Source organism: Camelus ferus, chromosome 9, assembly GCF_009834535.1.
Source record: "Camelus ferus isolate YT-003-E chromosome 9, BCGSAC_Cfer_1.0, whole genome shotgun sequence".
Classification (NCBI taxonomy): domain Eukaryota; kingdom Metazoa; phylum Chordata; class Mammalia; order Artiodactyla; family Camelidae; genus Camelus; species Camelus ferus.
Window position 1 is genome coordinate 39,630,951 of NC_045704.1, and position 16,480 is coordinate 39,647,430.

The 16,480-nt window shown below is 37.4% G+C and overlaps 1 protein-coding gene across 3 annotated transcripts in view; it reads right to left on the minus strand.

Annotated features, from left to right (window-relative positions):
- The window catches only part of CDH8 (cadherin 8), a 313,666-nt gene that overhangs the window by 154,373 nt on the left and 142,813 nt on the right, over positions 1-16,480 (minus strand). For all 3 annotated transcript variants that reach the window (XM_032486452.1, XM_032486453.1, XM_032486454.1), the window contains exon 4: positions 11,908-12,027. In XM_032486452.1, the coding sequence (XP_032342343.1) occupies positions 11,908-12,027 (120 nt within the window). The remainder of the gene's footprint in view (positions 1-11,907; positions 12,028-16,480) is intronic.

The following is a 16,480-nucleotide window of genomic DNA, read 5'->3' on the forward strand; positions in this document are numbered from 1 at the left end:
CATACGAAATGTAAATAAGACACATGCTGAAGTTAAACGTGTTTTTCCCCATAACTGCTTTCAAACGTGATAGAAAGTGATGTCATTTCAGAATAGACTCCATTATGACAATTCCAATATTTTGTGGCTGTAATTCGGTAGACCTGGGGGATAGAAAATGGAGTACGCTTGGAGGCTGGGGTTATTTCCTTTTAGCTATTGAAGAATAACTACAGATACGGATACACGGAGTGAGAAAAATAACGCAACCAGTGCCACACTTACATATATTCTCTCGATACCCGATTATCACTTAATTGATATTAATTATTAGTGAATATTAATTAATTAATTAATCCTTGTTCAAACAGTTGACTCACAAGGGAGAGCTTTTTAAAAATATGACTTTGTGAAGTTAGTAGAACACGATTGTTAAGAATGCTACTTTGATAGCGAGCTATCTAAACTCAAGTGACCTGACTCAAGTCATAGAGCGAAGTTAATGCCATGAGAATATTATGGGGCCCCACCTTTCCTTGACCCAGTGTGCAGAAGTGGACTGAGGGCCAGGGAGGTCTGATCCCAGTTCTTTGAAACTGCTAAATGTTTTAGGCTTTATTGCCCAAGGCCTAGTACGTAGTAAATGCTTTCTATTGTGGCTATTTGTGTCTGGGTTGTTAATTATACTCTGCTGAGAATGAGAGCCAGGGAATCAAATCTGCATTTTGTTTCATCATGTAAATATAATCATTTTTTTTTTCATTTATAGCTCATGAATGTGTTTGCTATTAAACAGCACAATTAGGTGATCTCAATTCCCGTCTTTAAGAGATCCACAGGTGTCAGAGTGCAAAGGTAGCTTTTAAGATAGATAATACCACTGCAACATTATTAAAGTTAATGGGATGGAAAGGAAAGTTTCAATAGTACTCTGTCACACACAATAAAATTTTACCGCACATGGAAACGACTTTTAAAGAAACTCTCCAGATATTAAAAAAAATCTTATCTAATTATGGCTATGCTTACATTTACTAACCAGTTCAATCCTGTTCACCTTATGGATACTAAAATCACTAATTTACCGTTCCATATTTCTGCTCCTCATGGTCATATAAAACAGCCTCGCTCGTAATAAAATAATCACACTGAAGATTTTGAATGGGAAATTACACATAATCACAAATTATAAGGTGACTCTAGTATAATTCTTGAAACATTAAAAATTTTTTTTTTGCTTTCTTTATAGACCCACATGCTCCATAGTCCTGCCTATGAGAATGCAAAACCCGTGTCTTTTTCACTTACTCTATGTACAGTATCAGGCATATAAGAGTTTGAAAACTAAATTTAGTCTATAAATATCAATTAAACCAGTATGGATAGAAGTAACCACTTATTTCCATATTATAACCATAAAATTGTCTCACTAAGGGAATAAATATAAGCCTACAGACTAGTACTTACAATTTTTTTCCTGAATCAGGGTTTCACCCCAAGAGGAAAGTCTCTCCAGTATTTAAGAAATGAAGAACTGATTCTCTTGAGAAAGACTGTTCTCTGCAAGTAGCTCTATGGTAGACTCCCTTACCCAATATTCCTGAATCATCCATATTGGTATTTATCTGAACCAATTATTCTCATTATTCAAGAATGTTATTTTTTCTACTTTCTTTTCATTAAACTCAATCCAATCTTTCCAACAACAACAACAACGACAACAATAATAATAAATAAACGATCTCATTCCCTTGCATCTTTTCTTCATGGCACCTTGGTCAATGAAGAAGAAAATATCCAATTGATGTATTTTAACATAATTATTTCTGTTGAAATCTCTCTAGTTGTTCTGTAGGCTCCAGGCAGTCAGGGCCACGTCTGCCCCATTCATCACTTTGTCCCAGAGACTGGAGGTGATCAACAAGATATTTATTTACTGAATTGAAAATAAACATTAATATAAAAGAGGGCATTAAAATGTTTAGAGTCTCTTTCTTCTTTTTCTTCTTCTTATTTTCTGGACTCACTGACTTTTCACTACTTCCTCCCCACCACCACCTTTTCTTTTGGGACATAAAAATAAAAAGCCTAATGCAGCAGAGCTTGAAATCAGACAGATGTGCCTGGGAAACCAGCTCTGACTTCTACTACCTGGGTAGCTTCCAGAAATTACTTTGCCCAGAGCTTCTGCTTCCTTTATGTGAAGTGAGGATCATAGCACCCACTTCCCATGGTCACTAAGAATATTATAAGAAATCACACATAGTAGACGAACAAGATATGGTACCTCCCTTCCCTTTGATTTTATAAACCAAACATAATGCACAGAGTTCCACGCCACTGCCATGAGAGACCACTGCCTCTGGAAAGGGACCCGCAAATGGATACATGGTGTCATGGGCTATTCTTATACAGCATCTGTGGGCACACCCTTGTGTCCCTGGTCTGTCATAAGCGGAGTCATACCAAATGATTCCACATAATCAGATAATCAAGTGCAAATATATACTGAATACAAGAAGAGAACACAAAGATACATTCTAAGTCTCTAGAAGCATCCATTTTTCAAACCCAAAATTCCCTGGGATCTGAAATTGACAGCATCTCAATCCTTCTGAGGAAGCCCATTTTCTAACTGTGCTCATCTTTGAGTTAACTGTCTACATTCATTGCTTCACTTACAACATGTTTCTTGAACAACTATCACAAAGTGGACACAGTGCTAGGCACTAGGGTACATGGTGAGAACTAGACAGGATTCCTGCAATTAGGGTTGAAACCCTTTTACTTTTTTGGTTAGTCTTTCTTGAAAAGAGAAATTATGGTCTTTTATGCATAAGCTCAGAGGAATTTATCTCACAGGAATGTTTCTGGAATTTGACTTATAAGGAAACAGATGAAGTGTGTGTACATTCCTTCTAACCCAGCCTCTCAGAGGATTCTTATATTTGTGCACTAGACTGATCTAAGAGACTCCTTTTGTCTTAAGAAGTGTAGTATCCAGTATGAATTAACCCTCTTCTCTGAGCTTCTGATAATCATATATACATAGTTACAGATAATATTTCGTGATGTTAAATTCTGTTTTCCAAACTAGAACAACTGAATGCTAGATAAGCCTTCTTTGGGGAGCTGTATTTGAAGTCGCATTTGGCACAATATTTAAAAACAATTACTGAACACCAGTGATGTGTTCTATATTGTCTTAGGGCTAGGAGTGCAGAGTTAGCCCATAAGGATGGAAGGTGGTGGGGGTTGGGGAAGACTGGAATTACACAAATAAAACCTGCTATCTTTAAATAAAAACACAAAGGATGTGTGTGTGTGTGTGTGTGTGTGTATGATTGTGTATTTTTGAATATATAAGGTTAATCTTTGATATTCTTAGATAAACCATGCTTATTTACAAAATCAATGAAAACACATCTTTGTCCTTCTAGACCAAGTCATTTTGAACTAATCCAAGTGAAGCCCAAAGCTGTATTTCAAAGGAAAGAAAATCCCTGTAAAAATAGAAATTACATTGTAATTCTGCAGGGACACAAAACATAGTAAGCTGGGAAAAATTCCTGATCCTAGCTTGTCTACTCAGGTTGGATAGGTGTCACAGGGGAGTAAGTATTTGCTTCTGCTTCCACCTAAACCCATCCCAAAGCACCCCAATGTGACAGCAGCTGTTACATGGTGAGGAGTCTGTGTAGTTCGCAGTCTTTCTGCTTACCATGCACCTCCAAAACTTTGGTTTCTCTAAAAATACATCCCTTTGACTCTAGCTCTGGTCAGCACTGGACAGCTCCCTCTGGGCGTAAAAATAGTTTCTTCAAATATATAACTAACATGACAGTCACACTGCTTTCAGCTTATCCAAGTATATATAATTGTTCTGTATGTGTGGGGGGGCTATTTTTAGGAATCATAAAACAATTAATGTGACCACAACACTTTCTCAAGCTACTTTATCTCCCACAAGAGATTCCAAGGAGGGAAATAAATGATTGTTAAGTCACTGTGTGCAAGCAGCCAGTTAATACACTCACTGGGATATGAAGATTTAATCAAGAGCAAGACTAGGGAGGGACAGCACTTATTGGGAACATTATCTATAAATACTAAGCAGATTAGAATATTAACCTATTAGAGACTTAAAATCTAATTTTGTCATCAGCATATCATAATTTAGTTGGGACTAAACAACGCAGCGAGGTTTAAATATAGGTCCAGGTGCCATTACACACTTTGGATCCTCACTCTCTCATTAATTCATCCATCCATTCATTTTTCTCCAACAAGTCTTGATTTGAGCTAAACATACCAAACACTTGTCATTTGCCTGACTTTGGCCATATTAAACCTCAAGGAGCTTCATAATCTTCATCTTTAATAAAATATTTTTAAATACTTCATATGGTATAGAGATTAAACAAGACTGCAAAGACACTGCCACGTAGTCCATTGCTGCCTATGATTTTATTCAGCATCCACAGTGGTTCTTCCACCTGAAATGTAAGGAATATGAGAAAGGCAGTTGCCTTTCTCTATTTGCTCTTTTGGCCTAAAACAAGCAGAGATTCACAAACTAATACTTTCCCCCATCTTTAGTTGTTCTGAACACGTGTCTGTCTGTGTGTGTGCGCGCATACACACACGTGTGTGTTATGTTTGAAAGGGGTCTCTCTGCTTGTATTCTTCCCTCAAAAGTTATGTCAAAATCTATGCTGTGTAAAGAAAATATAAGCCGGATGAAGAGAGCATTAGGAGGACATGCCCCCAGGTGAGAAATGCACTCTTTGGCTCCCTCCCAAATCCTTCTGTCTATTGGCTCCATGCCTGACTTCTCCAAAGAGAACCCCTGCTCTTCTTCCAGGAGACTTAGAAAAGACTCCACATGTTACAGAAGAAGCCATACCTGCCTCTCCCCCACCACTGGCCACCCACGCCACGGGAAGGCCTGATCTGGGGTGCTGTGCAGTTTTCAAAGTGAGTCATCTATGTGGAGATCCCTCAGCTCTTGGCCGGCACTTAGAAAGAGGTTCTTTATCTTCTGTGATGAAACTGTCCCAGGCAACTGGTCAAGCCAGCTTCCTCCTCTCTCCATGTCACTCCTGCTTTACAGTCAAACTTTCATCTCCAAATCCAGGGCTCTTCATAGTCTTGTACTGAACAATGCTGAAGTACCTTTCTACCTACCATTAATGCAAAAACTATGGGTTGTTGTAAATGGAAATGTCCTATCAAGAAATAACATGTTCTGTTATATTCAATAAAAATAAAACTATAAAAATGAGTAATATTCAAGATAGTCTTAATTTTGAAAATAAAAAGCAAAATATGGAGTATATGCTTTTTTCCTCCAATTTCATGAATGACTGGAAACAGCACTATAATCAGTATTTTTAAAAACTGAATACTTAGTCCTAAGAGGTCATGGCACTCATCGAAAGTCATGCAGAAAATTAATAGGAGTTTGGATTCCTAAATTATAGCCTAAGTTTATCTTATATAGAAAAATCTCTTAAAGTAAAAATCTCCTGATACCATTGAAGAAGTGAAAACTACTCAATTTTTATTATCACCCTCATTTGTCCCCTAACCACATATCCCTTTGCTTTCTTCTTGCTAAAAGGCCTTATTTAACAGTTTCCCCTCCCCCACACCAGTCACGTGTTAGAGGACACAGGTGTTCAGGACACAGCCTTTGGTATCACTACCTTTAAGAAGGCTTCTTTCTTCTCCTCTTTCCTTACTAGCTGGCTTGGCTGGTGCTCCTCTCCATCCCCATATCATCAATTCTGGCCCATGTCCCACTTTATCACAGCATTTTGCCCATATATATCTCTTTTTGGGATTTGTCATACACAACATTGCACCCTCAGTGCCTAGGGTATTTCTTATCAGAGTGTAAATGTTGACTAAATATCAATTAATGTGAATTACAAAGACATTCTCATCCGTCAGTGCATATCCTAGCATTGTTGGTCAGCCTGCCTTTATCTGAATATTTCTTCTCCAAGGTCTACACTAAAAAAAAAAAAAGAAAAAGGAAAAAAAAAGCCAGCCCTCCTGACGGTGGAAATGATAATCTCTGCTATCCTGATTAAAAAAGAGACCTTGTGTGTTTGCTATTTATCACTTTGGTTCAGAAGGCATAATAATGACTCGATTCCATAAAGGCATTACATGAAGACTTCATGTATTATCTTGATTTTTATAAAAGAGAACCATTCATTACATGGATTTTTTTTCCCCAAGGAGTATTCTTTTCCTTAGCTCATTTTTACAGGTTCCACTGAGACAAATGTTATTTGTATACAATGAAGAAAGATGGTCTGAATCTCAGAAAAAGGTCAATGAATTAAGTTAGTTTATTTTTAAGCAGGTCATTTTTCATACTCTCGCTTGCCTGGAGCAAAGTTTAGACTGTCCTGCAATTTTACCCTGATTTCTTTAGATAATTAAGTATTTATTATTCACTCATCTTGCATTTTATTTAGACTTTCCATCTTCAATCACTTAGGATGGACTGTAACTGTTTTCTCATCTATCCTCAAATTAGTAGCTTTTTAAATAAATTCCACATTTCTCCCTGCCTGTGCCCAAAATGTTACAGGCAAACATATGGTATTAGAAGTGGCAGGGAGGGGAAAACAAAAAAAAAAAAAAAAAAAAAAGACAGAGAAAAAACATTTATAGAATACAAATAAGCTATTTTCAGCCTTTTGAAGCTATTCACAAAAATGACAATTCATTTTACCATTACTACTGCCTCACTTCCTATCTGACACCAAACTGCCTCTTATGTCTATGTATAAAGGAGACGGGCTTGCTTCCAAGTTTTATAGGTCATTTTCTAAACCAATGGCAGCCCCAGGCACGAGCTACAATGCGTGGAAGTCAAGTGGGGGTACAGGAGAACGCTGAAAATCTAGAGCTTGAAATCAGAGACTCACTTTGAATCTTGCTTCAAACACCTTGTGCAATAAATGTATCAATTCTGATCCTCCTCTGTCTCATCAGTAACAATGAGATGACATTAGTACCTATCTTGAAATATTGTGTGGAATAAATTACATTAAATTTGATAATGCATGCAAACCCAATTAGCACACGGGCAAGAACATAATACATGTTCAGTAAATGAGGTGGCTGTTGTTTATATTCTTGTTGCTTTTCTTCTTCCTGTTTATAACTTGTCAGAGAATTTGATTTAAAGGTGGGGAAGGCATTTTACCTTACTTCCCCCGAAACATAGCTCTGGCAATTGCAAAATGGAGACAGAAATTCTCTACACTATGGTTTAGTGCTCTGTCAAACCTACAGGACTGTAGAAACACAATGGCATTTTCCTTTTGCTGTTGTTGTTCTTCTTATTATTAACACAAGCACAGTGAGCTCGGGAATAGACCTGCTAACGGCCATCCCTTCTTTGTGCAGTGGGCCCTGAACCTTTCTATCTCAACATCTAATCTAGAACTAAATCTGGGCAAGAGGTTACCACAGCCTCAAGGCTCATTTCTGCAGGTATCACAATAGCACTGTGTTGGTTACACACTTGAGACAAAGTATGAGACTTGGAAATGGCATTAACTTTAGTCTTAAGTGACTCTCAATAACACCACCACCACCACCAACAACAACAACAAACAACCTACATCTGAGGTTCGAGTGTTCTTCCCACCACAAACGTAGACAGAAGGAACACAGGCTGGAAACCAAGCTGGCTTCCCTGCCTGGGTCATCACACATCTTCTCCACGAGCTGTGGCAAGCTTTTCTCTTTCTCTTTATTCACCCATTTCTCTCTTCTATATTCCTTTTGTCCCCACCACCCCTTGCCTTTCTGTCTAAACTATGTACTGAGTGGCTTTAGATGCCAAACACTCTGCTAGGCACCGGGATGCAAAATGAAGAAATCAGATGAGCCCCGTTCTTTCATGAACTATACATTCTAGCATGAAAACTGACAAGAATAAAGACAAGTCAATATACAAGATCATTATTGATGATGAGAAGCTCGAAGATAATAAACAGAACAAAGGGAAAACCTTTCCGCAGCCTTAAGCTTATACCTCAAACAAAAGGGTGCACTCTCCCCGAGACAGAGAGCTTGATGTGTTATGACAACAGGAAATAATCCCATAAAGTTGGAAAGTAGCAACCGAGGGGGCAGCAGAACTTATCAGTTCCAAAATCCAGAGTTCTGTTCTTAGCATTCTTATGAGGAGAAAACAAGACACATCAATGTATTCTTGTCTCCTGTGCTCCGGTTTCCTTTTCCTTATTGAAAACATAACAGCATTAAGGACTTGCTGACCCTAGTCAATGGGCAATCTTCTTTATAAAGATCATCCCACCAAATCATTCTCCAGACACCAGCTTGGTGTCCTACAGTTCAACTCCGTTCTGACACTGTCTACCCGGAGACAGCACCAGGTTCCGCAGGTTAAAGGTTCAGTCTTACAAGACTGCCCTCCCCCCCTGACACTTAAGGTGTCAGGCTAGTAGCAAGCCCAGGTTGTCACCTGTGTTGACTGACTGACTGACTGACTGACTGACTGACTAAAGATCAGAGGTTCCCTTGACTCCCTTCTTGGACTTCAGATTCCAGTTGCAAGTCTAGGTTATTACCTGTTCTTCTGACCAACTGGCTATAAATCAGATGTTCCCAAGGCCCCTTCCTTGAGTTTAATTAATTTGCTAGAGTGGTTAACAACTCAGAGACACATTTTACTTGCTAGATTACTGGCTTACTGTAAAAAGATACGACTCAGGAATGGCCAGGTGGAAGAGAGACGTGGGGCAGAGTATGGGGAAAGGGCACGGAGGTTCCATGCTTTCTCCAGGTGTCACTCTGCCCAAATCTCCACCTGTTCACCAATTCAGAAGCTTTCTGAACCCCATCCTTTGCAGGTTTCATGGAGGCTTCCTTAGAAGGGCAGGATTGATGAAATAATTGGCCACTGGCAAATGAGTCAAACTCCAGCCCTTCACCCCTACCCAGAGATCAGAGAGTGGGACTAAAAGTTCCAACCTTTTAATCACAAGGGTATTTCCCCTGGCAACCAGCCATCTTCCTTAGAGGCAGTCCAAAAGTCAACTAATTATCACATCTTTTGATCACCAGAAAGGGTATTTTCTTTCCATTTGCTTACAAAATAAAAAAATACAAATGCTCAATATCCTTTATACATTTTTCTTTATTTTTCTAATATAAAATATTTAAAAGTATTCTTAATCTGTTTCTGCATTTATACTCTCCTCCACTTACACACACACACACACATATACATTCATATCAGTCCCAATTTTTTTTTTAAGAGAGAAAAAAGACCTCAGAGATACACAAATTTAGATTCTTTGGAAACCACAAGCACTCTGCCTTCATTTGAACACACTCAGGTGTGGTTATGCAGGCACTGACAGTCTGTTCACATTTCACTCATACACACTGACGTTTCAGCTAAAGAACTTAGGCTGCCTCTTTACTGATTATTAAACTTTGCCTCTGTTTCCTTCCCCATCGTGTCTGCCTTAGTTAAAAACCTCAACTTCCCTCAACCAGTATTTTTTCAGCAACTACTATGCACATTCTTCAAGTATCATTTCTCTCTGTTAGATTTTCCACCATAGTACCAGAATAAACTTTCTAAAATATAAATCAAATATTTTTGTATCTGCCAAGTTGGAAATGATAAGGTTAAAATGAATAGATGTTGAGATAAACATCCATGCTGAGTAAAAATGTAAATATTAAAAACTGCTGATGACATTTAATTAAACAAATGGTGATATATATCAATGAGATTTAGAATCTCACAAACCCTCTGACTTAGTAGGACTTTTATTAGCCCTACTGTACTTCATGGTAAGTTATTCTTAAGATATAAATTATTTAAATGGCATATCATGCTTTCTTGTACTTACATTGAAAAAAAAAATCTATCTTCCAAAATGGATTGTGAGATACTTGTAGGCTGAGATTAGCCTTTGTGAATTCATCTCCTTGTATTTAATTTAGTACCTGGCACATAGTGAATGCTGAATGGATATCTGCTGGATTAATATCCATTGCTGGTCCAAAGGTACAAACTGATAGTTATAAAATAAGTAAGTCCTGAGGATATAATGTTCAGTCTGGTGACCATCATTAATAATACTGTGTTGTATATTTGAAAATTGCCAACAGAGTAGATCATAAAAGTTCTGTTTATAAAGAAAAATTGTAACTATGTGTGGTGTTGGATGTTAACTGGACTTACTGTGATAATCACTTCTCTACGTATATATATCTGTATATATATATTTAATCTTTGTTTTATACCTGAAACTAATGTTATGTGTCACATATATCTCAACATATTACACTATGAATAGTGAACCAAAAGATTCAAGTAACAAATAGTCAAGGAGCAAACGAGGAACTCTTTAACCCCACTTAAGCAATTAATACATTTCTGTTTTCCAGAGGTCACTGTACCATGACTACAGCCCATGAAAAGTGAAGCTCAAGGAAGTGTGACAGTGGCTTTGAAATCAAGGACTTGGGTGTGAGTCCCAACTCTCGTCCCAACTCTGATACTGTGACTTTGGCCAAGGAATGGGACATTTCTAGACTTTCTTTTCTATTAAAGTTCAGAGCTCACTGCTTTCTCTGCCACTTCCCCAGGGTCATCAAAGACTGCAAATGAGATGAAGTTTATGACAGACTTCCTTCTTAACTGAAGAAGAATATGTAATTATGTCCCTAATTAATGTATTTTACAAGAGTTCTTTCCTGTTGCCAAATCTAAATTCAATTTTAAGCCATGACCTATTTATGTATAAATGTACTTTTTTTCACTTTTAAATGCATGAGGGTTTTACTCTTTGAATTAAAATAAAGCAAAGAGAAGCTTTAAATTTTTAATTTAATTAATAATTGACTTAATGGTAAGACATGGGAATTTATCTCAATAATGCTGAAAACTCATGAATCAAAGAAATGATATGTGTATATCCCCACATATTGAATTTTTCTACTTGAAAATTTGCAGACAAAAACCACCAGATGCAGAAGAAAAATACACAGAAAAATGATATTATTTATAGCAATTTTTAAATGTGCTACAAAAACCCCCCACAGGATTATAAAAAGTCTAACAAAATGGCTTTCCTCTCTTAACTATTGTTAAAAATAAACAATAAAAGATATGTCTTCATTTATAAAAATTATTACTTTATAAAGTTATTTTCCAAATCAGTAAAAAAAAAAAAAAAAAAAAAAAAGCAACTTTGTTGGTTTTATTTTTTAAATAACTTATTTTTTGTTTGCTAAAATCTGTAACACTGGACTCAGGATACTGGCTGGGTTTAATATTGGCAAAAATAATAATGTGTTCATAAGAGCCCTAGTGGGTAGACATCAGCTTCCTGTTTTACAAATAAGGGGGTTAATACCAAATGAAGCAACATCCATACATGGAATATGTCGTGTTCTATACGTTTAATATTTATTGCTTCATCTAAGGATCATCATGAGGCTACGAGGAGGGTTCCTCACCCACTTCATAGATGTGGGACTTGAAACTCAGAAAGATTTATAAACGTTACTTGTCAAGCATCACACAACCAATAAGTAACTGTATTTATTCTTAAATCTATTTAAGGCGGCCTCATGTATAAGCGCATTTCCCCCCACAGGGATGAACAAGGATGCCAGGCCATCTGTTAAACAGGTGATATTCTATAAAGGTGCTGCAATTCATTTTAATATGTACCAGAATGACTGCTGGGCTTGCCATGTCCCCCACACTGCACAGGAATAACACACTCAAATATTATTGACGCAGGCATCAGAGCACTTAACCATAGCATTTCATAATCCAAGTCCCAGGAAAAGTGTCTCCCTGAAGCAATGACATGCTGAATAGAATCCAAAATTTAGGCCACAAACCTGTTTCGGGCTCAATGGAAAAATAAGGTTGACCTTCCAAGATACTATAAACCAACTTTGCACTGTTTCCATAAACTGGGTCATCAGCGTCGGTAGCTGTTACGTTAGTGACAGACGTACCTAAATAAAAAAAAAAAAAAAAAAAAAGAGAGAGAGAGAAAGAGAGAAAATAATAATTAACACATTATTCTTTGCCAAGAGCTAAAATTTGTCAAGCATATTATACAGAAATCCATGTGCTAGAATAAGAAGGAAAAGAAATCTCTTTAAAAAGTAGGAGTTAAACTATCACAACTTCAACAATACACAAGCCTTTTAAAAGAAAGAGCACTGCTAGGTTGGGGTACTATATAAAGACAGCCCCTTTACAATCAGTTTTATTGAAGATGGCTTTGTAGTTTCTGTTTTCTAAGATACCTATCATGTGGGCTTAGAAAATATGAAAAGGAAACATATCAAAGAAATATGAAACATAAGGTTAACAATATGATAGATACAACACGCAGCATTTAAGTTTTGCAAAAGCACAACTGAATATACCTGTTAAAATCGGCTGCTGAGAAAAGCTGTACAGAAACATCAAAGGAGTGCTTTATCCCACTTTATTTAATTCCTCAGAATATAAAATTATACTGGAACTACCAATTAATCAGCACATTTAGGTAACTGGGCCTGTGGATAATAGACTCAAAACCTTTATTTTCCCCCAGATTAATTTTCTATTTTTATTCACTCATTCATTTAGCAATTGAGCACATATAGCTTGCTTACTACAAATTATATATCCTAAGACAAAATCTACACTCAAGAAGCTTACAGTTTGGTGGTGGGAAGGGAAAGGAGGAGAGAGACAAATAAACGTAGAAATTCAACTGAATGCAATTGCCCCGCGTCTTTGGAACCCCCACTCAGTCCAGCACAAACCGGGCATGGTCAGCGACAGCTTTCTGAGACATTGCATTTGAGTGAAATTATGAAAGACAGGTGGAGTTTAACCAGGAGAAGAAGGGCAGGGATGGAATTCTAAGCAAAAATAAAATAAAAATTCTAAGCAAAAAAGCCAAATAGTCCAAGAGACTGTGGGAAATTCTGGGAACTGCTGAAAGCGGGGAGAAACTGGAGAAGTCTGGTGTGGTAACAAGAATCACGTTCTACGAGGGCAGTTTCAGTGTCTTCCTCACCCAGTCAGTGTTGGATGAATAAGGATTATCAAACACATATTTGATAATAGAATGAATGGACAAATGAATAAATTATCTGGTGATTTAATGAGGAATGGTAAGTAGGTATCACAAATGAGTTTCCTAAAAGTAGATTCAAAGGTGAAGATTTCTTGAATTTTTACTGAGAAGTCTCTTTGATTAATATCTGAGAGAAAGGACAAGTTAGGGCAGAAGGAGCACTTGGGCTATGAGTCAGCTACAGCGAAGACCTCAGAAGACTGCTCTCCAGAGCTGGGATGGTCACTGAGGAAACCCACCTAGGACTTTATAGCCCAGTAATGACCAGTGACTGGCTGTGGGAACCCCCTGAGATGGAAGGCTTGGCCTTGGACCAGGGAGCTCTCTTCCACTGAGGGACCATCAGCCCTGAGCTGTCAAAAACCATCACCAGTAGCTGAAAAAAAATTTGAGGATGGGTATGAGCATTATATCCCTCTGTTTGCTGAAACAAGGTAGAGCTTTGTAAGATCTTGCCAATCAAAATCTTTTTGAAGTGTTTTGAATTATGGTCACTGCACAGGGCAATGTAACAATAATATTTGTCAAGCAGTTGATCATCCCATAAAATCTGAATTTTTACTCAGAATGATGATTCAGAGGTTCTACGAAGATCTACAGTTAGAACTAAAAAAATGCTCTGAATGTCGGTTGTGTAAAACATTCCACCAGACACTGGGAACAATATCAAAAAAATAAATAAATTAAGACTCACTTTCGCAAGTAACTCATCAACTAGATGGTGAAATGAGCACATGAAAGCACAATATTTGTAGTCATTTGAACATTGTGTGGGATGGAGAAGAATTGGAGGAAAAACATTCCAGGTGAGAGGAGGACAGTAAGATAAAAGTGACTAGACTTTTTTTTCAGGAGGAGAGATGTCTAGAGAAGCCAGTTATTAAAGCTGAGGCTAAAGATAAAGCTGAGAACAAAACAGAAGGGGCATTTGAATGTCAAGATGAGGAGCGTTGACTTCATCCTGTAAGAAAGAGAAGCTATTTCAGTGAGAGACCAACCCTATGTTGGGGGTCCCTCCGTTAGTGCCCCCAGATTCATCTGGAGGCAGAGACACAGAAAATTAAGAGATCAGACTAGTTACGACATTTACAGCAACAGTCCAGTTAAGAGGTGCTAAAATATTGACACTGGGCAATGAAAATGAATATGGTTTCTCAATGCTGATTTTCTACTTTTGGTCCTCGTACTAACTTTATATAAAATGTTCAGCTGAGGGTAAGCTGAGTGAGGAGGGTACAGGAACTACTTCTGCCACTTTTCTCTAAGTCTAACATTAGTTCAGAAGACATAAAAAAATGAATCGCAAGAAAAAGACCCAAGAGCTACTGAGAGGACTAACAGAGTTCAGAGACTGATCGGACAGGCTGAACTCTGCCCTGAAGAAGACCACGCAGCAACTTTCTGTTTTCCTTTATTTTGTTGTGTTATGTATTTCCTTTGATTTTTTTTTTTTGGAGAAATCTTTTCACACATTATGAAATAACAAAACCATTAGAAAAATAAAGTCAAGATCTATACTCTGTACCATGCCAAGTTAATGAGGGTGAGCATTCAGTATTAGTCTGTGGTTAGGCTGGAAAAAAAAAAAAGTGAACAGAGTCAAAAATTTCTGTCATCAACAAAATTACCTTCTAGTGGCAGACTCTTAAGTTAAGAAATGTCTTCATAGAGTAAATAAATAAATAAATCTAGACAGTACCTGGACGATGACAGGAGCCCTGTGTACATTAGCGGAGTGTATGTACTTGGGCAGCGTCGTGTGGGGTTAATAGTTTCCCAGGTGGAATAGCTCCACGTGGGCTGTTCTGAAACAAGTACCACTGTCTCTTTGAACAAATCATTTAACTTAGCCTCGGATTTCAAGTCCACAGTGAATATTACTGTGTCACTGTGAGGGTCAAACAAAATAATACACGTAGGAGCATGCTAAACCTCTGCTCGTGTATTAGAATCTAGCTTAGAAAAATATTTAGATCCCTGGGGTCCCTTTCAGATCTGTGGGATGGCAATACAGGGATGAGGGTGCATTACTTTTAAAAATCTCCTCAGCCAGTTCTGATGTAAAGCCACAGTTCAGAACATCTGTAATGGGCACCAGACTTTTTTTTTTTTTTTTTTTTAAATTTAACTTCACTCTTCTCCATAGAACCATTCATTTCTATCTTCATTACTTTGAATAACCTTTGCTCAGGTTTGTTCATCAAAATGAAGAAATTTTAAAATCCTTCCTGCTAGATAAATAGACATGGAGACCATCCTTCGTTAACTAGAAGTTGGGGATAGTTCCTTCGGAATGTACTGTTACAAGACGGATGATCATATCTACTGTCATGGGTTGGTAAAAGTTGAGAAAATTATTATGAGAGGACTCCCATTACATTGCCAAACACTGAGGTAAGAGTAGGGACCTGTGATTTCCATCATTTACGTGCTCTTTGATTCAGTTTTTTCATATGCAAAAACAGTAATTTTTATTCTTCAAACCTCAAAGTTTTCTGTGAGGATCCAATGAGATAATTTTCAATATAGAATAGTGGCTGAGAAGATAAACTTGGAGTCAAACTGAATGAAACCAGAACACTTGTTTTATATTCCATCCCCAACGTTTACTAGTTCTGTGTCCCTGGCCAAGTAATAAAATTTTTCTCAGCTTTGGTTCCTTAATCTGTAAAAACGGAAGGTGATAGTAATTGTTATATCCTAGGCTTGTTGAGATAATTAAATACAATTTATTACAATTAAATACAATTTATGCAAAGAGTATAAAAGAGTTATTTAGATAATACTTCTGAGAGTTTATTGTCACTATTGTCATATGTACATCATGCATGTGTGTGTGTATATATATATATATACACACATGTGTGAGAGGCTGAATAATAACCTAGTCTTTTACAATTTTAAGTGGTGGTGGATGTTATAACTTATAATTGGGCGTAGTTTTGCCTAGTCGTTTTAATAGTAGCTTATTTCCTTCAATTTGGAAGAGGAAACACCAAACGGCATCCCCAAATGTAACAATATGTTCACGTCCTTAACAAGAAAGTGACTGACAAAAGAAATCACACACACAATCTCACATTCTGCTCATTCAATCAATTTCATGTCGGTTTCCTCCGTGGTATAAAACTACTGTGGGCTCAAAAACACAACACTGTTTTGATGTAGCAAGCACAAAACTAGGCACTGGGCACATCCTCAGTACAAGTTTCTCAATGTTATTAGAATGAACGGCTCTCATATTTGCATGACGTCTCTCCCAGTCCATGCAAATCTCCCACGCCTGCCAAGATGAACCACTGGGCTGGGGGCTGTAACAAAGCTAAGACAAG